This window comes from Dromiciops gliroides, chromosome 5 (genome assembly GCF_019393635.1).
Source record: "Dromiciops gliroides isolate mDroGli1 chromosome 5, mDroGli1.pri, whole genome shotgun sequence".
In the NCBI taxonomy this organism is placed as follows: Eukaryota; Metazoa; Chordata; class Mammalia; order Microbiotheria; family Microbiotheriidae; genus Dromiciops; species Dromiciops gliroides.
The window spans coordinates 200366201-200391845 of NC_057865.1; the positions used below are offsets into that span (position 1 = coordinate 200366201).

At 40.5% G+C, this 25645-nt stretch overlaps 1 protein-coding gene across 4 annotated transcripts in view; it reads right to left on the reverse strand.

Annotated features, from left to right (window-relative positions):
• Positions 1-248: 248 nt before the first annotated feature.
• NINJ2 (ninjurin 2) overlaps positions 249-25645 on the reverse strand; it is a 162542-nt gene continuing 137145 nt past the window's right edge. For all 4 annotated transcript variants that reach the window (XM_043967979.1, XM_043967980.1, XM_043967981.1 and 1 more), the window contains exons 2-4: positions 3001-3232; positions 807-985; positions 249-370 (exon numbers count right to left, since the gene is read on the reverse strand). In XM_043967979.1, the coding sequence (XP_043823914.1) occupies positions 825-985; positions 3001-3232 (393 nt within the window). In that variant the 3' untranslated portion in view covers positions 249-370; positions 807-824. The remainder of the gene's footprint in view (positions 371-806; positions 986-3000; positions 3233-25645) is intronic.

Here is a 25645-nt window from a genome sequence, read left to right on the forward strand (position 1 = left end):
TTACTTTGGAGTTAGAGATGGCTCTTTTCTCTTGAGAGAGGGGAGGAAGGGGTGTGGAATAGGGAAAGGGAAATGGTTGACTTGGAGCTAGTGAGCTCAGACTCATGCACCTTGTCGGGTTTGGGGGCACAGTACCAGAAAGGTTGACAGTCCCCACTCTGGGCACAAGGCATCCACAGCCACCAATATAGAATGTACTTAGACCAAAAGAACCACAGACTTTAGTATTTTAATTTGTATTGGGGACTAACACTACCACGTTGGGAGCCTTCCCCAGTGCTATGGAGAAGACCCACTGAGTTGGGCAAAGGTGGGCAGGGGTCCTCAGTACTGGCAGAAGGAAAGGAAGCAGGAGTTCCACAGCCCTCACCTGTAGGGGAAGCAAAGAGAGATGTGAACTGGGGATGGGGTGAGGTGGCATGGAAAAGCTTTTTACTTCCACCATTCCCTTCACCATAGGGGCTGACCACTCCTAAGCAGGAGAAAAACTTAAGTCTAGGAGAGAACAAGTGTCTCTCCCTGACCACTAAATAGCAAGTCTAAGAGTAGGCAAAGGGAAGTTTCCTTCATTCCTAATCCCTGCAAATCACCCCCCAAACCCTCCTCTCATCCTCTGTTGCTGCTCCCCTTCACAGTGTGACCTAACCCTCCCCCATCTCCTTATCTGGGCCCTTTCCCAAGCCTCTTGGTGACTGGGCTCTTTTGTATTGCAAAATTCCCACCCTTCCACCCCCACTCCAGCCTCCCAGAGGCCAGGGAGCAGACTGTGCGTGCTTGAAGAGTGTCCTTCCATCCTTGATCCTCACCTAGGCCCCAGGCTGGATTCAGTAGGGCCTGGGTGTGGGCCAGGGTTGCCCCATCTTCTGCACCCCAAAAGCCGTGATGAAAATGTTGATGATGACCGTTATGAAGACCATAACCATGGTTGTGTTGTTGAGCTGGCCCAGCCGCTGTTGCTTTGACACCTCATTCAAATTCATTCGGGCTGTAGAAGATTGGAAAGAGGAGTGGGTGGAGGTGTCAGAGCCGGAGGCCATGGATGGGCATCTCTCCTAAAACCTCACAAGCTGGAAACCATAGACTGGAGCCCTAGGTGTGCCAGTGTAGATGAGCTGCATAAGCCAGAAGGCTGAAATTCCTCCTTTCCCCCATGGGCCAGTATTTGGGGCTTCTATAAGAACAGCTGTAATGATACTTTACATTTGCATAGTACTTTGTAATGATAGAGGATTTTTTTGGGGGGCAAGGCAATGAGGGTTAAGTGACTTGCCCAGGGTCACACAGCTGGTAAGTGTCAAGTGTCTGAGGCCGAATTTGAACTCAGGTCCTCCTGAATCCAGGGCCAGTGCTTTATCCACTGCACCACCTAGCTGCCCCAATAATAGAGCTTTAAGGTTTGCAAAGTGTATTCTCTTGAGGGTATTATCTTACCGGATCACAACAAAGCCTTGGCTAGACAGCAGGACATGGCAACAGAATTGCCCACCACCAGTTGACTTCAAGAAGAGAGCCTGACAGAAGACTGAAGGTTAGATAAGTGGAGGGGCAAGGGGAATGTTTCAGGGTTGTGCTGAGCTTGAACAATGTCTTTTTGACATTGCAAAGTTACTGCACTTCACTGGAGGTAGGTTGATACCCCTTTTTCCAAGAGCAGGTAAAAGAAACTAGGGAAAGCCCCAACACCAGCCTCCGTCCGCTTCTTTCCTTTCCTCAATCAGGAAGAATAAAATGTTACTTTAAAAACTGAAGGACTGCAAGACTCAAGAGAAGTTTAAAAAGGTAAATAGGGGGGAAAAAGTTATTCAATAACGTTAAACTATTTATATCCCCTACACGGGAAGATAATACTTATAACTCTTGAGAACTGTATATCTACTTAGGCAGACAGAAGGAATATACACAGAGGGTATAAATATAAATTGTCTTTGATGTGATGATATAAAGAAAATTAAGGAGTGTAAAAAAGGAGTTTATGGGGAGAAGAGGAAAGGGGAGGTGGAATGGGATTAATCACATCATATGAAGAGGTGCAAAAAAACCTATTACAATAGAGGGAAAGAAGGGAGGGATGAGCATTGTTTCAACCTTACTCTCATCAGATTTGGTTCAATGAGGGAATAACATACGTTCATTTGGATAAAGAAATTTAGCTTATTCTTTAGGAAAGTAAAAGGGTAAGGGGAAAAGGGGGGACACTGATAGAAGGGAGGGCAGAAGCAGGGGAGAAAAGGGTAAAGAAAAGGGAGGGGGACTGATAAAAGGGAGGGCAGATTGGGGGAGTCAGGGGTAAGAAGCAAAACATTGGTGAGGAGGAATAGGGTGAAAGAAGGGGGGGGAAGTACAAAGGGGGTAGATACAATGGAGGGAAATAAAAACTGAAGGACTTCAAACTGAAAACAATGTAGGACAATTCAAGTTAGGGGAAAAAATGCAAGGAAGCTATCAGGTAGAAGAGAGATTGGCTCTATTTGGCTCTTAAGTGAAGAATTAGGAGCAAAGGGTGGAAGTTTTAGGGGAGTACGTTTAGGCTAAACAGCAGAGAAAAACAGCCTATTAGTTAACCAAAGGTGGAATTGTCTGTGTTGGGAAGTAGTATGTTCCCCCTTGGTAAATATCCTCGAGCAACCCTTAGATACTAGGTGCAACAAGGAGCAGCTCTTTCAGTATCCTTGGTTCTGGGGGGTGGGGCAGCTAGGTTGTGAAGTGTATTGAGCACTGTCCCTGAAGTTGGGAGGACTTGAGTTCAAATCTCACCTCAGACACTTACTGTGTGACCCTGAGCAAGTAACTTAACCCCAATTGCCTTAAAACATCCAGGGGCCATTTCCAGTTGTCCTGCTGTTTATCTTGCCACTGGACCCAGATGGCTTTGGAGGAGAGAGTGAGGTTGGTGACTGCATAGCCCTCCCTCGCTTAAATCCAATTCAGTGCAAGTCATGGTCCTCTTCGAGAACAAAGGACAAACAACAACAACAACAAAAACAATTCTTGACTCCTCACCAGTTATGATGAGGAGGATCCCAATGACCACCTGCAAGAGGAGAGAGATGCTGAGCAGGGTGACCAGGATTGTGTAGTAGGGGGAAGATGGTTCTTGTTCCAGAACAGCCTTCAGTCGAGTGGCATTGGACATGAAGAGGGCCACATCCAGCATGCTCTCCGAAACACTCTTCTTTGTGGCGTAATGATTAAAATTGATGGGCAGCTCCCTCCTGGGGCTGGGATTCCTGGGCTACACAGAAGAAGAAGCAAAGTTAAGTAGGAAAGCCCAGGATTCAGTGCAGCAGAAAAAGCCTTGGATTGGGAGTTAGGAGATGTGATGATTAAAAATGTGAGACATAGTTTCTGGGTTGTTTAATCATTTTATCAATAGGCTATTAGTCAAAGGAGGGTTGTCTCTCTCTGACGCAAGACCCCTAATGGTGGTGGGGTCACAGTTTACATGTCCTTCTCTTGTTGGTGGTCCGTTACATAGTAATCAAATCCAATTGGTTGACATGATTGGAGGTGGGTTATGAAGTCTTCAGATATGTGACTTAGGTTGCTCAAATCTTGGTCAAAAAGACATCAGAGAAAGAATGTAGATCCCACCCAAGCTGATCTGACCACAATAGTTTCCACCTATGTGTGGGTTGATGCAGGCTAAATCTTGTCAGTAAAGTCCTTCAGAAAGAACCTGAAGGATTTTTTTTCATAACAGTATTTTATTATTTTCCAGTTACATGTAGAGATAGTTTTCAACATTTGTTTTTATAAGATTTCTAGTTTTAGATTTTTCTCCTTCCCTCCCTTCCCTCCCCCCTCCCCAAGACAGCAAGCAGAACCTGAAGGATTTAGAAAGAAGAGGAAAGAGGAAGAAGAAGGGGAGACCACTAAATCCCCCAGGATTACAGGAAGATATAATTATTAATAATTATTTTTCACAATGACCTGAGTTCTAATCTAAGCTCTGCAGCTACTTTGTTGTGGGGTCTCAGAAGGATCCTATTACCCACTCTCCACACATTAGTTTTCCCATCTCTAAAGTGAAGAGTTTGAACTCTAGTTATCTCTTCCACACAGGGTCCCCCACAATCTGGAAAATCCATGTAAAATTTTTTAGCCTTCCCTTCATACCAGAGAAGAAGTCTAAATTATTATGGTATTAAAAGAGAAAATATTTTGGTATTATATAGTACTATACATATACTTTATGCATTTCTGAGTTTCTAAACTTCTTCTGTGTTGTCTGCTGGCCTTCATGTGTGGTTTCTGCAAAACTCCCCCCAAATGCCTATTTAATTTCTTATGCCTACCTGCAATATATCAGGACCTCAGTGGGGAAAGTTGTGATGTGGAAGGGATAACTATATAGTTTCTGGTGCTGCTTCTCACTTTAATACTATGAATTCTAACACTATGAGTCTCTGACTAGTGTTTTAGAAAATGCTCTTTCTCCCTTACACATACAACCTGTGAAATGATCACTCCACTTCTGGCCTCTCTGCTCGGTCTCGACTTGTAGGTTTCTACTCCTTTCTCTGATTGAGACACTTTCCCACAGTAATGGGGGGAGGGGGCAGAATTTGTCATATAAAAATCAGTTGAAGGAACTGGGAATGTTCAGGTTACAGAAGAGATTTGTCAGGAGGGAAAGACATGATAGCTGGCTTCGAATATTTAAAGAGTTCTTAATGTGGAAGAAGGGATTAGATTTGTTTAGCCATGGAGGGCAGAACTAGAAGAACAATGGGTGGAAATTGCAGGAAGATAGATATCAGTTCAATATAAGGAAAAACTTCCTAATAGTTAGAACTATGTAAAAATGAACTGCCTCAGGAGGTACAGAATTCCTTGACAACAAAGGTCTTCAAATGCAGGCTGGGTAATTGTTATTTGTTGGGGCTCTTGTAGAATGGATTCATTATGGGGCAGCTAGGTGGTGCAGTGGATAGAGCACCGGCCCTGGAGTCAGGAGGACCTGAGTTCAAATGTGGCCTCAGACACTTAACACTTACTAGCTGTGTGACCCTGGGCAAGTCACTTAACCCCAATTGCCTCACCAAAAACAAAACAAAACAAAAGAATGGATTCATTATTTGGGTAGAGGTAGGACTAGATAACCTGTGGGTCCCCTTCTAACTCTCACACTTGTGCACAACCTATACATGAATCTATTTGAATACAAGTATGCTTACCTGCACACATGTAGAAAGGTTTTCACATATGTGCCTATGAATGTACAATTTCCAACTCCTCTCCCCCAAAAAACCCCACATGAAAAACATACATGGATTTGCATGTAAGTCTCCAAACGTAGGCTACTTTACCTGCTCCCAGTCTACAGTGAATAGCAGCCAGCGTGGAGTGGCAAGACAAAGGCTGGGCATGAGACCCTAGGCCCCAGAAGAAGGCTAGAAGTTTTAGGAAGAAGATAACCAAAAGGCTAAAGCTGAAGGACTAAAAGAGCACTTAATTTCATTTCTCATCCTCGATGCTAAAGACCCAAAAGCACAAAGTTATCAGGGTTCCAGCAATAGGAAGAACTACCTTCACCTACAGGTTTCTTATTAATAATAACAATAATAAATCGCTAACATTTATATAGCATTTAATATAGCCAGACACTGTGTTAAGTGCTTCATAATTATTATCTCATTTGATCCTCACAACCCTGGGAGGCAGGTTATTATCCCCTTTTTACAGATGAGGAAATTGAGGCAAACAGAAGTTAAGTGACTTGTACTGGGTCACAGCTTGTAAGTGTCTGAGGCCAGATTTGAATTCAGATCTTCCTAACTTCAGGCCCAGAGCGATATCCACAGTGCCACCTAGCTGCCCCTTAACACTTGCTTCTTCTTGCCAGTATATACCCACCACATGAATCCTCTCTTAAGGACTATGCTGCTGAGACTGAAGAAAATCCATGAGTTGCTGGAATACATTGGAGGAAAATGGGAACCCTATCTCAAAATCTGAAGAATCTCTGGGATGCTTTCATCTTAGCCTAATTAAGAGTAATACAGATATAGATGGTAAAGGGAGGACACTAGATCACTACTGCTCACATTGCTTGATGATCCTTCTAGGTCAGGACCCTCAGCGAGGGCCCTATCCAGTTGGATAGAGTTGAAAATGTAATATACGTCTAACATCTGGCTGATCTACCCCAACCTCCTTTTAAAGATAGGGAAACTGAGGCCCAATGAAGAAAAGTGATTTTCACAACTTAAAACAGCTAGCAAAAAGCAGGCTCAAGATTTGAACAAAAGCCCTCCAACTTCATTACACTGTATGGGAGGGAAAGATGGGGCCAAAGATGACTACAAGGCTTTGAGACAGGAGCTTAGAAATGATAGTAGATCCCCACAGACTAGAGTCATTGCCCACTTATGAGGACCATTTTTGCATTGGCCATGCTATGTCTTAGAGTATAACTTTTTCTTGACACGGTTAATTCTTTGATGTGAATTGGAATTGATTAGTTAAATAATGTGGTTCAAGGCCAGGCAACCACAGCGTTTTTGAGCATTCTTGGCCTCAGCCTTTACAAAGGAGACACAGTGGCATGAATGGAGAGGGAAACTGAATGAAAAGCTTGAAATGTGGACAGAAAGAGTACGGTCACTGAAGGGAAGCCTGTATGGCTTCTATAAACCAAGGAACGATGTGGCCCTATACCACTGGATTGAAGCAAAGCATTTGGAGCAATTTCTTGACCAATCATCCTGGAGCCAATAGAAAAGTTAATAATATCAATAGCTCACATTTATATAGCACTTTAATGTTTGTCAAGAACTTTACACATGTTTTCTCATTTGATCCTTTCAATAACCCTCGTGAGGTAGATGTTATTATTATGACTATTTTACAGATGAAGAAACTGAGGCATAACCCAGTAAGTAACTTACTTGAGATCACACAGCTAGAAAGAGGCTAAGGTGGTATCCCAACCCAAGTCTTCCTGACTTCAAGGTCAGTATCTGTCCATTCTTCTGCTCTGCTTCTCTCATATTCAGTTCCTGAACCAAGAAGGAGTCAGAGCTATGGGGCAGCAAAGGACAGAGACATTAAACAGACCTTGTCCTTTACTGATGGTGTGAATGATGGGAATTTTACAGGTCTGGAGAAGGGGTAGACTTGTCAGAAGTTCTGTAGCTCTCTGAGAGGTGGGGCTCACCAAAGGCCTGAGTTACTTGACTCTAATAACTCTGAATTCCTGTCTCCTGCATAGGGGGCTCCTTTTAGGGCAGTATGTCTTAAATGTCTTGTGCTCCTAGGAAGGTGGGGATTATTGAAGAGAAAAGACTAGTTGTCTTGAATGTTTATGTGTCTGATGCCTATATTTTTTTATTGGATTAAATATAACCTGTCTTATATTTGATATCTTTGACACCTAAATGCTTGCGTGGGAACTGAGAGCACTTTTTCTTCTGCTGTAAAGAAAAACTCATCACCAGGTATAGTGTAGCTTTCAGAACTTAAAATCATGAGGTATATGGAATACTCACCAAGAGAGTAGGGTCATCTGTGACGATACTAAGCTCAGCAATCAGGAAGTTTAGTTTTAAAACACACATGCTAGAGCCTGAAGGTACTAATTAGCTAGAAACATATCTGCTCTTGGTTCTAGAGTTTTATTCTAAGTCTTAGAGCCAGAGACTGAGAATCTCCTGCTCCAGATGAGAGACCTCAGCAGCCAAGCTTTCTTTGAAGGATGCAAGACAGTTCAATCAATAAGAGTGAAAAAATCTGAAAAGATGTCATTTCTATCACTGTTTGTGCTGATGCTAGATGTCTGGTTGAGGGACTGCTGCTTTTCTAAAAGACCTGTAAAAAAAAAAAGTCTCTAAAATCCCACACTTCTAATGAGGAAGAGCTAGTCTAATAGTCAAGTGCTCCAGCTGGAACCATAAAATTTCCAGGCTCTACACCCAATGATCAGTGGGGCTGGTCCTGGCAGTGTCCACCAGACACTATGCATCCAGGAGAATAGGAGCCAAGGGAGCAACATCCAGTAGAGACCACAAGGGATCACGTTCAGCAGAACAAGTGCAATGATGCAACCAGACCACCTCAGCTTTCAATAGTCAGTCAGAGAATGCAGTTCAGTGATAGAGGCATATAACTTGAATCTCTACACGTGTTGTTGCCACACACATTCCTTATTTGTGTCTACTCTTCCTACTGATAGTATGTATCGTTGAGGGAAAGTGTTCCCCCGAGTTTATGGGGGAAAATGTTTTCTTTTATTATTGTCATTTCATTAAGTGTCTTGCTTCTAATTAACCTTGTACTCTGGCTGACATGGGAAGGTAGTTACATTGATGGGGCCTTATAGGCTGTTAGTTTCCTCCAAGGCACAGCTTAGTTGCCATCTCCTAGGAATCTTTTCTAGATCCTCCCACCTCTGATTGTTACTTTTCTTGAAATTTTGGTGGATGCAAACCCACGGCATTCCTTAAATCTGGGGTACCCTCCCTCCAGGGGACCTACACTACAAACTGCAAGACTCTGACACTGAATATAAAATGGGGACAAAAATATCACCTACCGGATAGAGCACCGGCCCTGGGTTCAGGAGGACCTGAGTTCAAATCCAGCCTCAGACACTTAACACTTACTAGCTGTGTGACCCTGGGCAAGTCACTTAACCCCAATTGCCTCACACACACACACAAAAATCACCTACCACACAGGGCTGTTGTGATGACCGAATGAGAGAACATGTGTAAACTGCTCCCCTCTCCCTTCAAAAATGTGTCACTGAGTTGAACAATTACCGCCCTCCTTTTAAGTTCTTTTCATTTCTAACCTTCAACCCCATCCCTGAAGCCCACTCGACTGTTAGTTGCCTCATCTGGCTTGCTGTCTCCTGGTACCTTCACTAGAAAAGGTATAAACAGCCCTGACACGTGTCTAAAGGAGTAGGTGGTCCCAGGAGGAAGCCCTGACGATAGGCAGGAAGGCAGCTGGGCCTGGAGACTGGATTAGCGCAAGCAGTGAAGGCCCCCAAGGATCTTGTCACATTTGGGATAGCTCTGGGGAGAAGGGAGTGAAAGGAAGGAATGATTCACTTGGATTCTGATATGAACCTCCCTCCCTTGTTGCAGCAGTCTCCTAGGAGTATCAGTATTTCATACGTGTTAAGCTTGGGCTCTAGAGGACCATCAGGTAACTTGTCCCAGGGGGCCACTTCACCCATTTTCCTGAAGGGGAAGCAGCAGTGACTTGAAGCCCAAGGCCCTGTGCTTAGTGACTTGGCATCCTGCAGATCTGCCTTTATGGCATTTATTCTACCCTTCCTTCCAACTTTCCTTTACTAAGCACTTTGGAGAACTTTACAGGACTGAGAGAAAACACGAACCCTGCAAAGTTAGAACACATTTACAGCTAACAAAATTACCAGTATCTAGGGTCAAATAGAAACGAGCAAGTGGGCCTAATGGAAATTGGGAGGATTTTCAAAGAAATTAAATACCATCTACCTCTTCCTTCCATTTCTCTTACTATTTTTTCATAGGACTTGGGTTTAAGGAACTTTAATTTTTGCAGAGAAAGTTTCACCTCAAAGATATCAAACTTTTCCTAGGCAGAGAATGTTTGAGGGAGGAGGTGGGTTTTGATCCTCTGAGGATGAGAATTCTCTGCCTTTCCTTCCCATGTCTTAGGGACTCCAACCATTCATTTTATGACTCAGGAGTATAACTATCATTTTGGATGATAGAACTGACTACCAAAAAGCTTGATCAAATGATGCAATAAAAGAAGAAATTGATGAGAGATAAATGTTGGGTCTCACGGGTGGATTTAGAACACCAACTGTACAAGTATAAGCTGCATCTAGACAACATTCATGTGAGGAAAAAAAAAGCCTGGGGAGTTCAGTATGCCACAGTACAAGTCAACAGAACAGTAGGGCATGGCAGTCAGAGGAACAAATACAACTCTAAGTTGAGTTGACAGAAGCATAGTGTCCAGAATAAGAGAGATGATAGTTCCACAATATTCAGACTTTTGTATTGTGCTCACATTTTAGGGAGGACACTGACAAACTGCAGCACATCCAGAATGGGGAGATGAAAATTTTGAGAGGACAAGAAACTGTGACATACAAACCTACCCCTCCTTTAAAACATACTTATTTCTGTTGGGGATATCACTATCCTTCTGAAGCTTGAAACCTTAGAGTCATCCTTGGCTTGTCCCTCTCTCCCCACATCCTAGCATTTGCCAACTCTCTACATTCATTTCAGCCCTAGTTCAAATCCTCAGTGTTTCTCACCTAGACTATTACCATGACCTCACGGTTTTCCCCCTCTTTCCAGGGTCTTACTTCTATCCATCCTCCATGTAGCTGCCAAATTGACATTCCTAAAATACAGAACTAACCATGTTATGCCCCTCCTCAAAAATCATCAGGGGTTCCCAATGGATAAAATACAAAATTTTCAGCTGAGAATTTTTTTGCTTTCTTTTTCTTTTTGTTTGTTTGTTTACAGGGCAATGAGGGTTAAGTGACTTGCCCAGGGTCACACAGCAAGTAAGTGTCAAGTGTCTGAGGTCAGATTTGAACTCAGGTCCTTCTGAATCTAGGGCTGGTGCTTTATCTACTGTACCACCTAGCTACCACCTAGCTGCCCCCTCAGCCTAGAATTTAAAGCCATCTTTAATATCGCTTTCACCTATCTTTCCGGTCTTGTTTCTCCATTGTCATCAGACTGGTCTGTTGGCCATTCCATCTCCTACCTCGATCTACCTCCATTTTCTACTTTGCAGGAGGGGTCGCCATGTTTGAAATGCTTGCCCTCCTCTCCTCTGCCTCTTAAAGCTTTAATTTCCTTTCAGGCACAGCCCAGTTGCCAGCTCCTATGAATCCTTTCCAGGAACTCCCACCACCAGTTCTCAGTTCTCTTTGAAATTACTTTGTACATCTCTTTATAGAGTTCTCTAATTCCTTATGTGCATACATGTTCTATCTCCCCCAGGAGAATGTAAGCTACTTGAAGACAAATTGTCTGTCTTTGTATCTTCAGTTTAACACAGTGCCCTGTCCATAGGAGGCTTAATTAATGTTTGTTGGCCTTCATTCCATTGAATCAGCTAAAAGAATTGAGGATGTTTTTAGTCTGAGGGAGAGAAGATGTAAAATATTTATCTTTGAATATTTGAAGGACTGTCATGTTGAAGAAAAATTAGATTTTTTTTTTTTCTGTTTGGTCCCGGAAAACAGAATAAAGGAACAACAGGTAGAAACTTCAGAAAGGCAGATTTAGGCTCAGTGGAAGAAAACAACCCAACAACTTCCTAACAGTAATCCATAACCCTTTATTCTTCACTTCCTTGTATTCTATCCCTTAGCAGGTCTTGTTAATTTTACTTCCTCCACATCTCTCCATTCGAACCACAACCACCCTGCTCCACACCCTCATCATCTGCTACCTGGACTGTGGCAGCCTCCTCTTAGTCAATCTCCTTGAATCCATTCTCCCTAATCCATCCACATGGCTTCAGAATCGCTATTCCTAAACCACAGGTATGAAAACACCATTCCTCTGTTCAAGAAGCTTCAGGTATTCCCCACTGCTTTTGAGTGAAAATATGACTTCCTTGGTTTGGCATTTAAAGCCTTTCAGAATCTGGCTTTAGCTTGTCTTTCAAATCGATTACATACTATTCCTTGGATCTCTGTGCTACAACAAAATGGGCCTGTTTGCTGTGACCCTTACATAACACGTCATGGGCTGCCTCTGTATTTTTTAACTAGCTATATCTCTCTATGTCTGGAATATTCTTTCTCTTTACTTCTGTCTCTTGGAATCCATGGCTTTTCTCAAGATTCAGACCAAGGAGCCCTTCTTCTTCCAGAAGTCTTTCTCATTTCCCCATATTTTTAGTGCTCCCCCACCCCCATTACTATGATTTTATTTTTTTATTTGAAAAAAAAATGTATGCAGGGGCAGCTAGGTGGCACAGTGGATAAAGCACCAGCCCTGGATTCAGGAGGATCTGAGTTCAAATCTGGCCTCAGACACTTGACACTTACTAACTGTGTGACCCTGGGCAAGTCACTTAACCCCCATTGCCCCACAAAAAAAAAATGTATGCAATATGTACTTAACTGTTTATATTCTTGGGGGGGGGCAGGGCAATGAGGACTAAGTGACTTGCCCAGGGTCACACAGCTAGTGAGTGTCAAGTGTCTGAGGCCAAATTTGAACTCAGGTCCTCCTGAATCCAGGGCTGGTGCTTTATCTACTGCGCCACCCTTTGTACTTAACTGTTAACATGTTTTATCTATCTCCCTAATAGAATGTAAGTTCCTTAAGATCTGGGATTATTTTATTTTTTAATTTGCATCTCTAGCACCATGCCTGACACAAAGTAGATTAGAGATTAATTGATGATAACAACTGTGCAATGGGGGGATAGAATGCTTCATAAGATGGTTAAGTTCCCAATTACTGATCTTTAAAGAAAGGCTGGATATGTTATCTGCGGGAAATGATCAGGCAAATAGACTTTATGACCTCTAGTTTTTCTTCCAGTTCTGATATATGATGAGTCTTCAACATCTCTATCTAGAGAGATAAATACAGTATTTAAAAAAAATAAATACAGTATTTAGAAAGGGCTGAACTTGGGATTTTGTTTGGTATAGGAAATTTCCACTAAGAAAATGGTCAACATCTGCTGTCTGAAACTTATAGTCTTAGAGAGATGACTGGGGTATTGAGAGGGTCACAAAGTAAATGTTAGAGGTAGGAATAGAATGGAGGACTTTCTGAACTAAGTCTGGTTCTCTGTTCACTAGACCACAGTGCCTCTTATGATTCTTATAATAATGATATTTACATATGGTTTAAAAGTCACATGTTATCTCCCTTAATTCTTATTTTATTTTATTTTTTGGTGATCTCCCTTAATTATTATTATTATTTTTTTTTTTAGTGAGGCAATTGGGGTTAAGTGACTTGCCCAGGGTCACACAGCTAGTAAGTGTTAAGTGTCTGAGGCTGGATTTGAACTCAGGTACTCCTGACTCCAGGGCCAGTGCTCTATCCACTGTGCCACCTAGCTGCCCCGATCTCCCTTAATTCTTACAAGAACCCTATGAAGTAGGTAGTTTATATGTTATTATCACCATTTTGCAGATGAGGAAACTGTTTCTGAGAGGTACCCTGGCCAGATTTTCTCCAAGGATTCCATTTCCCGAGTCTCTACTGATCCTAGTGACAGTTCTTCTGTTGTTCCACAAGAGGGCAGCTTCAGCATAGAGTCTAGTCCCAGTCTAGCGGTCACTGTTTTAGGATTGTAGGGAGAATAGACTGGATTATTCTTGTGCCCAGGAATCAACTTGCAGGAACAGGAGCTCCGCAAAAACAAGATTCTTCAAGGACCCAGTAGCAGCAGAAAGTTGAGTTCCTAGGTGTGGTTGGGCTGACATGAAGCACACAGTGTCCAATGTGATTTCAGATGTATACAGAGACAAACCAGTATGGACCTGTGTGCGTGTGTGCCCTTGGTGTTTGTGCTGAGATCATGGCATTCGGAGCTCTAGAGGCAACTTTAGAGAACATCGAACCCAAGTGTTCTCACCTTTGGGTCTGCGAATTTGTTTTTAACATTTTGATCATTGTATTTCAATATAATTGGTTTCCTTTGCAATCCTATGTATTTAAAAACACTATTCTGAGGAATCCATAGGCTTCACCAGATTGCCAAAGGGGTGGATGACAAAAAAGGTTAAGAATCCTTGGTCTAGTCCCTCTCTCATTTAGAAATGAGGAAACTGAGGCCAAGCGGGCTCCGGGTGACTTGTGCAAAATCACACAGAGCTGGGAAGTGAACACAGGTACCATGATTCCAGATCTGATTCTGGGAGCCAAACACAGGAATAAATCTCAGCTTGAGGGATTAAGGTTAAATATCTTGTTAGGCAAGACCCTAACATAAGTGACAAAGAAAAGGTTCTTCTCTTGGGGTCTGTTCTGAAGGGGTGAGGCAATTCAGCTTTAGTCATGATTCATAGTCTTCCTCCACCCAGTATTCTTTCTTCTAGAAAGGCACTATGTTTTCTAGATTATACTTAGTCATTGCCTCTGTGCAGAGAGAACTTTAGGACTAGGCAGAGATGGTAGCTGTCTAGATGGCAACATAAAGAATTATAGACCTCATTTGAGCTTTTGTTGGCAAGGATACTGGAGTGGTTTGCCATTTCCTTCTCCAGCTCATTTTTTACAGATGAGGAAACTGAGACAAACAGGCCTAAGTGACTTGCCCAAGGTCATATAGCTAGTAAGTGTCTGAGGCCAGATTTAAATTCAGGAATATGAGTCTTCCTGACTTGAGGCCTGGTACTCTTCTTGGGTTAGGTGATAAGAATCAACAAACATGAAGACTGTTTTAGATATATTCTCTTGTCCTTTTGCTAAAAGGACATAGGTGACCAAAGGTTGATAGTTGGGATTTTTGAAGATTATATTGGCTGATCCAGGAAGAGCTAGTTGCTCACAATGATAAAAGAGGAAACCAAAATCTCTCTCTCTCTCAGTCTGCCTGTCTCTGTCTCTCTTTCTATGTGTGTCTCTGTCTGTCTCTGTCTCTGTCTTTGTCTCTCTCTGTCTCTGTCTCTCTGTCTGTCTCTCTCTCTCTCTCCACCCCCCCCACCTCCCTCCCCTCCTCAGCAGCACATCTCTCATAGGAAGGGGCCCAGTTACATGGCAGTCCTTCAATCTATAAATACTTCTATACAAAAAAATATGGTTACCTGAACTATCTGTTGCTAACACTCTTTTGTGCTTAACCATTGCTTAACCACTTTCAAGCAACATGCTTGTGGTTTGCATGTTTATGTTTGCTTGCTTTATTTTTAAAATTGTGTGTGTGTGTGTGTGTGTGTGTGTGTGTGTGTGTGTGAGGCGATTGGGGTTGTGACTTGCCCAGGGTCACACAGCTAATAAGTGTCAAGTGTCTGAGGTCGTATTTGAACTCAGGTCCTCCTGAATCCAGGGCCAGTGCTCTATCCACTGCGCCACCTAGCTGCCCCTGCCTTCTTTATTAAAATTAAATTTAACATTTTTTTTTTAAATCAAAGAGATATGAGGACCTTGGAGCAGAGCTGGGCATCTTAACCTTTTGTCATGGATCCCTGGGCCCCTTTGGGAGTTGGTGAATGCTATGGACCCCTTCTCAAAATAATGTTTTTAAATGCATAAAATAAAATCTATTGGATTATAAAGGAGATAAATTATATTGAAAATACACTAAACAACAATAATACTTTTAAAAAGTTCATGGACCTCAGGCAAGCACTCCTGGATCAGATGATGTTTAAGGTCCCTTCCAACTTGATGTTGTATATTCTAGGTCATGTTCTCATCTCTCTGGGATAGTTTATTCGCAGTCTTGCCTAAAAGCAGAGAGAGGGATGAGATGACTTTTGGAGGTTTCTTTCGGTCTAAGGACCATTATCTGATGAATTCCCTCAGCCCTAAAGATGTTCTCATTTTATGGAGCAGCTCCTGGGATTAAAGTTAGCTATCTGGAACAGGCTTGGAGCCAGGAAGACCTGTTGAGTTCAAATCCTGCCTCAGATACTAACTGTGTGACCCTGGGCAAATCATTTAAGTTCTCTGCCTCAGTTTCCTCATCTATAAAATGGGGATAATAACAGCACCAACCTCCCAGGGTTGTTGTGAGGATCAAATGAGATCATATTTGTAAAGTATTTAGCAGGGTGTCTGACACAGTGGGTTTTATATAAATGTTAGCTGTATATAAATCAGGATTAAAGGATGAGAATGGGACTAAAAACAGAAAAGAGCTGGAGGAAGAACTAATGCCGTGTATTATTCCTTTCAAGTTGTCCTCACTCAGACTCCCTAAGCCCCAGTGGTGGAGGAACTAGTCCTTGAAGGTGGGGCCTTGGCAGGGAAAGGCACAAAACCTCCCAGAATGTGGCCTGGATGGGGAGCTCGGCCTCCTTGAATGAGTCATGGAAGTTTCACATGACCTCAAAAGCTTTCCCTCCCTTGGCTGCCCTGCCTATACCTTTCCTCTCTCCAACTGCCACTGTGTTTACATCACAGATTCCTATCTGTAAGGGAACTGGGAAGGCTGTCATATCCTCCTGTCTTTTTTCACAAACAAAGAAACTTGAGGTTCAGTGACTTGCCCAAAGCCACTCTGGTAGTAAGCAGAAGAATCAGGATTTGAACTCAGGTGTCTGGATCCCATTGCATCATGGGAAGAAGGATTCCTAGTGTTCTGCCATCCAGATCCAAATCTGGCTCATAAGGGCAGTGCTCCCCATACTTCCCATCTCCCCTCTAGCCCTGTGGCCCTTTTCATCTGAATGAGCTCACATCCTTTCCTAGGGTTGAGGAGCAGGGAAGAAGGGGAAGAGAAGGGGTAGGGAAGGACTCCTAGTTTCTGTGACCAGCTCTGTCCCTAATTCATAGGGAGACTCCAGGATTAGAACTGTGAGTCTCAGCTTTGTAAGATGGGTAAAGTATTCATATGTTATGGGACAACTGAAATTATGTTCATGAAGAGCAGCCAAGCTCTCAGAAAGGTGAAATATAGTATTGATTCCTTTCTAGTGGTGAGCCTGTCTCTCAGTGCTTGGATCTTTGTTTCTGTCTCTTTGACTTTCTTATTTAGCTCCAGGAGTCAAGCCAAAGAGCTCATAGTCTTCCTCCACCCAGCATTCTTTCTTCTAGAAAGGCACTATGTTTTCTAGATTATACTTAGTCATTGCCTCTGTGCAGAGAGAACCTTAGGACTAGGCAGAGATGGTAGCTGTCTAGATGGCAACATAAAGAATTATAGACTTCGGGGGCAGCTAGGTGGCACAGTGGATAAAGCACTGGCCCTGGATTCAGGAGGACCTGAGTTCAAATCCGGCCTCAGACACTTGGCACTTACTAGCCGTGTGACCCTGGGCAAGTCACTTAACCCCCATTGCCCCCCCCCAAAAAAAGAATTATAGACTTCAAGTTGGAAGTGACATTAGGACATATTAAGTCCAGATCCTTCGTGATTTGAGGATGCCTGAGAACATCCCTCTCCTCCCTTTAAGTATACCCCCTTTTCTGGTCCTGAATAATATGTGAATTCTACCATCAGATATTTATCCCTTTGGTCAATATCCTCTGGGAATCCATTAAAATTTAGATAGTCCCAGAGAGGTAGCTCATGGCTTCTCAATGGACCTTTCCAGAATGAACACAGTGGGAGGATAGAGATGATAGCTCCAGAGCATTGGCCATTACTACTAGAAAGGGTGTGCCCAAATTGTTAGGGGACAAGAAGGGGAGGTTCCATGCTAGGTGGAATGAGGACACTGAGTAGTAGTCAAGGGATCCAAGAAACCAGTAGGAACTTTTCCTCCTTAGTCTCTATCCTGAGATAAGTCCTGCAAACATCACTGATGCAGATTTCATACACGATGTTCCTTAGGAATCTCAAATTCAATGTGTCTAAAATAAAACTCATATATCTTTTCCCTTGAAACCTACCTATCTTCTGTACTTAATACATGCTTTTTCGTCCATTCATTTATTGATTTAATGCATCTCTCTCATTTTGTAAGTAAAAGAACTTGAGTTTCAGAACAGAAATAAGACTTGCCCCAAACTACATAGTGAGTTAGTGGCTTTGCCACTAAAAGTCACATTGCTCAGTACACAGCACAGTGCCTGGCACATAGCAGGTGCTTACTAAATGTTGACCGATTGCTCTTCATTAATAATAAACTAGCATTAACATTTATTAGGCACCTACTTGGTGCCAAGCATTATGCTTGGTGTTAAGGAAACAGACAAAAAAGACATAATCCCTGTCCTCAAAGAACATAGATTTTATAAAAGACAGGTCTATACATGTTGTATGTATAGCATGTACATACAAAATAAATATACACAAAATATATGTAAAGGAACTGGGGCAGGGGGAATTATGAAAAACCTCAGGCAAGAGGTAATGCTTGAACTGAACTGAATTTTCTAAGAGACAGAGATGAAGAGAGAACATTTTAGGCATGGGGGCAACCTCTGTAAAGGCATAAATATGGGACATAGAATGTCATGGTTAAGGAATAGCAAGAAAGCTAGTTTGGCTGTACCATAATGTATGGGAATGAGAGTAATATATAATGAAGCTTGAAAGGTAGGTTGAAACCTGGTTGTGAAGGGATTTAAATGCAAGACCAAGGAGTTCATATTTGATGCTTCGGGCAATAGAGACCACTGACATTTATTGAACAGGTGAGCAACATGGTTAGGCCTATGCTTTAGAATATCCCTGTGACAGCTGTGAGAAGGGGTTTGAGAGGGGGAAGATCTGAGGCAGGAAGACAATTTGGTGGCTTTCACAATAGTTAAGTAAGAGGTGATGAATGCCTGAACTAGAGTGGTATCTATATGAGCAGAGAAAAGATGGATGCAAGAGATGTGGAGGTAGAATTGATGAGACTTGGCAACCACTTGGATATGTGAGGTAAATGAGAGTGAAGAGTACAAGATTATGGTACCTTTGACAGATATAGGGAAGTGTAGTTCTAGGAACATGATAGCCAAAATCCAGAGCTTCCAGATCAAAGAAAAAATACTGCAAGCAGGCAGAAATAAAGAGTTAAAGTATTAAGGAACTATATATAGTCAGTATCACACAAGATTTAGCAACCACCAGTTAAAAAGAACAGAGAGCATAGAATCTCATATTCCAAAAGGCAAAGGATATTGGATTATAACAAAAATAACTCATCTAGAAAAACTGAGTATAATCCATTGTGGGAGGGGGCAGGAATGGACCTTTAACAAAATAGAGAACTTCCAAGCATTTCTGATGAAAAAACTAGAGCTAAGTAGAAACAAGAATATGTAAAATAGTGGGGTTTTTTTTTAGGAGGTTTAGGAGGTAAAGATAGGAGGAAATGGGTATCCTTTGAACTTCACTCTCTTTTGAATTAGTCAAAGGAGTGTAGAATATACACACTAAGAGCTGGATATAGCAATACATTTAACTCAAAAGGGAAACAGGTATGAATAGGGAAAATAGAGAGAAGGGTTTAGGAAGAAGGGTACATTCAGGGAGGGATTAGTTAGCAAAACAAACTAAGCTTAGAGTGTAGAAGGGTTTAAAAGGAAAGAAAGGATAATAACCGGCAAAGTAGGGAAAGAGTAGAGGGTGAGGGGAACAGAATCACAGAATCAGAGAAAAGAGGAAAAAGTATAAGAGAATAAGATAGAGGATGTACACAATTAATAATTGTAACTCTGAAGGTGAATAGGATGAACACATATATAAAAGAGCATATAAAAATACAATATGTTGCATATAAGAAATACACTTGAAACATATTCACACAGAGTTAAAATAAAGGGCTAGGAAAAAATCTATTATGTACTTAACCTGAACTTTAAAAAGAGGGGAGGAGAAGCAAGGGATAACAATCATGACCCCAGACAGCAAAAACTTACTTGATTATAAGAGAATAATAGGGAAACTACAAGGTTCATTGCCATAGCCAATGAATTAATATCAATACTTAACATATATGCACCAAAAGGTATAGCATTGTAATATGTAAGGGAAAAATTAATCAGTTTGCAGGAAGAAATAGACCATAAAACTATAAGTTTGGGATCTTCAGGTACCCCTTTCATACCTATGTGAATCTAACAAAAGATAATCAAGAAAGAGGTTGAGGACATGAATATTTAAGAAGGTAGCTATCATAAGTCTCTGGTGATTGCACGAATGGAAAGAGGAAAAAATAATTATATATTACTCAGCTATGCAAGGGACCTTTAATAACTAACAATAAACCAGAACATAAAAATTCTCACAAAACTGCAGAAAAGCAAAAATATTAAAAATACTTTTCATTGATCACAATGAAATAAAAATTATATTTAATAAATGACCTTTGAGGAAAATATTTAAAATAACTGGAAATCAAATAACTTAATCCTACAGAATTAGTGGGTCAAAGAACAAATCATAGAAATAATAGATAATTTCATTAAGGAGGACAACTAAATGGTCACTTATCAAAATTTGTGGGATATAGCTAAGCAGTTCTGAAGGGAAAATATATATTGCTAAACACTTTATCACAAAAAAGAAAAAACAAATCAATGAATTGGTCATGAAACAAACAAAAAACCCTAGAAAACTAACCAATAAACAAACAAAAATTTTAAAAAGACATTGAATTAATACATATAATCAGTAGCAGTTTTTTGGGAAGAGAAAATGAAACAACAAAATATATAAACCATTAGCTAATGTGATTAAACAAAAGAAAGAGAAAAACTAAAGGACTAGTATAAAAAATAAAAATGGAGAATTCACAACAAATAAAGAAATAAAAGATTATTAGATATCATTTTGTCAAATTAAATGCAAATAAAATCAACCATGTAAATAAAATGGATGAATATTTACAAAAATATAAAAAATACTCAGATTTGCAGAACTAGAAATAGTGAATTTAAATAACCCAATTTCAAAAAGATAAATTGAACAAAACATAAATGAGCTCTCAAAGGGGGGAAAATCCCTAGGACTAATGGATTTACAAGCAAATTTTATCAAATATTCAAAGAATAATTAATTTCAATATTATATAAGTGGTTATAGGTGTCATCCTGGACTCTTCACTCTCTCCCCTCCTCCCCACATCCAATCAGTTGATAAATGCTATCATTTCTATTTTCTGCCAAGGCCCTGATGCATACCCTCTCATCATCTCACATCTGGACTGAATACAATGGCTTATTGGTTGGTCTCCTGCCTCAAATTTCTCCCCAATCCATCCACCACTCAGCAGCTGTCAAATTGATCTTCCCTAATCATGTCACCCCCTGCTCCATTCAATAAAACCCAGTGGTTCCCTATCACTTTCCAAGATAAATGTAAAATCCTCTATTGGCTTTTAACACCCTCCATAATCTGGCTCTTTCCTATAGTTCCAGTTTTCTTTAACTTTACTCTATAATCCATTGACACTGGCTTATTTGCTGTTTCTTGAACAAGAGACTTCATTTCTTGACTCTGAGCATTTTCACTGGCTGTCGCCTATGCCTGGAATTCTCTCCCTCCTTGTCTCTGCCTCCTGGCTTCCTTAAAGTCTCTGCTAAAGTCCTACCTTCTTCAACAGGCAGGTAGTTGGCACAGTAAATAGAGCACTAGCCCTGAAGTTGGGAGGACCTGAGTTCAGATCTCACCTCAGACACTAGCTGTGTGACCCTGAGCAAGTCACTAAACCCCAATTGCCTTAAACATCTTGGGTCATTTCCAGTCATCCTGATTATATATATATATATACACACACACACACACACATACATATATACATATACACATACACATACACGCACACACACACACACACACACACACACACACATATCTTACCACTGGACCCAGATGGCTCTAGAGGAGAGAGTGAGGTTGGTGACTTTGCATAGCCCTCTCTCACTTAAATCCAATTCAGTGCAAGTCATAACATCACCCTGATGTCATGGTCCTCTTCGAGAACAAAGGACAAATAACAGCAACAACCTTCTGCAAAAAGTCTGTCTCAGTCCTTCTTTGTTTGTTTGTTTTTGCAGGGCAATGAGGGTTAAGTGATTTGCCCAGGGTCACACAACTAGTAAGTGTCACATGTCTGAGGCTGAATTTGAACTCAAATCCTCCTGAATCCAGGGCTCATGCTTTATCTACTGAACCACCTAACTGATCCATCTCAGTCCTTCTTAATCTTAATGGCTTTACTCTGAGATCATCTCCAATCTATCCCATATATATCTTGTTTGTATTAGTTATTTGCATGTTGTTTTCTGCATTAAACTGTTGGCTCCTTGAGAACATGGATATTATTGTTATTACTGTTTGTTTCCCCTTTCTTTGGATCCTTAGTACTTAGCACAGTACCTGGCACATCATAATTACTTAGTAAATGACTTTGAAAAGATAGGGAAATAAAAGGTCCTACCAAATTCCTTCTTTGATACAAATATTGTCCAGATACCTAAGCCAAGGAGAGTCAAAACAGAGAAAGAAAACTAGCCCAATATTCCTAATGAATATTGATGTTTTAAAAAATCAACTAAAATATTAACAGCTGGGTGGTACAGTGGATAGAGTGCTGGGCCTAGAGTCCAGAAGGCCTAAGTTCAAATCCAGCCTCAAACACTTACTATCTGTGTCACCCTGGGCGAGTCATTTAACCCTGTTTGTCTCAATTTCCTTGCCTTTAAAATGAGCTAGAGAAGGAAATAGCAAACTGCTCCAGTATCCTTGCCAAGAAAACCCCCAAAAGGGTCAAAAGGACTGAACATCAATTAGCAAAGAGGCTACAGTAACATATTGCAAAGATTTTACACTATGATCAGGTTGGGTTTATTCTAAGAATCCATGGTTGTTTCAATACCAGGACAACTAGCAACATAATAGACTGTATCAGTAATTAGAACAATAGGAATCATTTGATTATGCAGAGCGAGAAAAATCTTTTGACAAAATATAATACCCATTTCTTTCAAGAACATTGCAAAATTAGGAATAAATGAACCTTTCCTTAATACACTAAGTAATAAAAGGAGCTACTTAATAAACATCATCTACTTAAAACCAGCATTATTTGTAATGGAAATAAACTAAAGGCCTTTCCAATAAGACCAGATATAAAGCAAGGATGTCCTTGCAAAACTAAGCAAAAGAGAGAAAAACATGATGCAATTAAAGTAAGCACAGAATGTTTAAAACACTTGGGAGTTCAGATTACCTGCTGTCTAGGGGAGGGGGAAGGGAGGGGAGGGAGGGAGAAAAATCTGAAATTGGAAAGCTTGTATGAACAAATGTTGAAAACTATCTTTACATGTAACTGAAAAAAAATACTTTTATGAGAAAAAATATATATTTGGGAGTCCTTATACTAAAACACACACACACACACACACACAACTAAAGGAAAACAATTGTAAAACAATTTTCCTAAAGATAGATATAAGTAATTGGAGAATTAGTAATTGTCCATTTGTAGGCCAGGCCAATAAAATAAAAACGACAATACTAGCTAAATTAATTTACTTGTTTGGTGGCATATTAATAAAAATTATCAAAGAATTACCTTAGAGAACTTTTTTAGAAACTGAGATTTATGTGGAGGAGCAAAAAATTATCTTTTCAAGGAAAATAAGCAAAAAAAATGGGAAGGAAGTGAATCATCAGAATAGTTTATTAGTGGTCAATCAGTGGAACATATTAGGTACACAATATGAAGCGAATGATCACAGTAGCCTTGTGTTTGATTACCCAAAGTACCCCAGCTACTAATGTAAGAACTCACCATTTGACAAAAAGTGCTGAGAAAACTGGAAAGCAGTCTGATAGAAACTAGGTATAGACTGAGATCTCTCATGATATACCAAGATAAGTTCCAAATGGTAAATGACTTAGACATAAAGCATGCCATCATGAGCAAATTAGAGGAGTGAGGAAGAAACTGTCTCTCAGATCTATGGATAAGGCAAGAATTCCCTACTAAACAAGAGACAGGGAGTATCACAGAAGATAAAATGGACAATTTTGATTATATAAAATTAAAATGATTTTTGTGCAAACAAAATTAGAAAGGAAGTAGGTAATGGGGAAAAAAGATCTTTTTGGCAAGTTTCTCTCTTAAAGGTGTTATTTCCAAGTTATATAAAGAACTGACCTAAATTAGCAGAACCAGAAAAACGTACAAGAACAACATTTTAAGGCCAAGCAACTTTGAAAGATTTTTAAAAAGAGGTGGAGTAAGAGGAAGTTCTATAGCCCAGCTTCCCCCCACAACTACTCCAACAATGATCTAAGAACTCCTGACTAAGGAGTGGTCAAGCAATCAAAGAAGAATCTATAATGAGTCATCTTTCCAGTCTAAGATCACAAATTTGGCTTATAGAAAATTACCTGGGCAGAATGTGTAACGTGCAGAGGTAGGCTAGTATAAGGGACTGAAAACCCAGATATCTAAGCTAGGCCAGCAGTGTAGGGAGGGTAAGGAGGAGTCAAAAATGTAAACCTAATGCCCAAAGAGTGAGGACTCACTTCCACCCAGGAATGCAGCAAGAGGGGCTGGTGTCACAGATAGCCCTGAGAGTTCTCAGTTAGGCAGCAACACTGAGTTGTCCAGGGGAATTGCTGGGAGAATGAGTTAACAAGTAAAAAAAGATAAAGAATTATTATGTGGCCAGGAATTCCTAAGACACAAATCCAGAGGGGGATAACTCCCAAACACCTACCAAAAAATCTCAAAAAAAATCTTAATTAAGATTCCTAACAGAAATCATGCAATAATTTTTAATGATTTAAAAAATATTATATATGAAATAAGAATGATGGAGGAAAGAATTAGAAAAAATGAGAGCTATGGAGGAGAGACTTGGAAAGAAAATTAACAGCTTAGCACAAGGTACAACAAAAAAATCTGGAAAACATATCAAGAAGAGATAATTTGAGAATAATTGGACTACCTGAAATCCACAATCAAAAAACCATATTACAATGTATGGATTTAATATTTCAAGAAATCATGAAAGAAAACTGTTTAGACACTACACTTCAAATGTTTTAGCTAAGATTCCTACCTTGCAAATTTAATCAGTATGTCATCTAAGCCCTAATTCAAGTCATTGATAAACATTTTGAATAGCACAGAACCAAGTGCTCAGGGGCACTTCATTAGAGAACTCCTTTATTTTACCTTGAAATTCCTTTTTCAATTCTTCTTATACCTTACTCTTCCTTAATCTATTCTTCATCCTCACCCTGCCCTCCAATCCTTAGTGCATTCCAAACTGTCACTCCTTCTCTAACTTCTCTTTCCTCACTTCCTGATCTTGACCTTATAGTTAACAAGTTAAATTCTATACTAATCTTTAATTCCTCGATGCTTTGTCCTATTCATCATTTGTCACCAATCCTGGATTACCCACAACATCTGTCTCCTCTCCTACTCATTCTGTTAAACGAAGGTAGAGAAAATGACATAATTGTACTGATTGGTTCCACTACACACTGATATTATCTAATGTCAATTTAGACTTTGGACATTGAAAGAAAGCAATCCTTTTAATCCTCCCTAATTGATTCTGAATTCCACTTCCCATAGCAATTTTTCAAAACATTTTCTTTCCTTGAGCTTCCCCTTTATCTACAATATCCATCTCCCCAATTTCTCAGCTAAAGGCCTCCTCTCATATTTTATTGAAAAAAGCAAGGAAAGTCTCTTCTCTCTTTCTCTATATCTCTTGACATCATCCCCCACTCTCTTTTTTACTACAGTTTTTAATGGCCCTTCTCATCATCAAGGCCAGCCTCTCTACTTGTACACCCTTGATCGCATCCCCTTTCATATTCTCTAGCAGATTGCTCCCACTATCATTTCCTCTCTATCACTTATCTTCAGTTTCTTTCTAGCCAATTCCTTCCCTGTTACATACAAACATGCCCAAGTCTCCCCATCCTTAAAAACAAACTCACTAGATCTTACCATATCTTCAAGCTATTATCCTATATCTCTCCTCCCTTTCTCAGCAAAAATGCCTACAAAAAGCTATCTATGCTCATGGTTTCCTTTCACTCACTTTGCAATCTGGCTGATTTCATC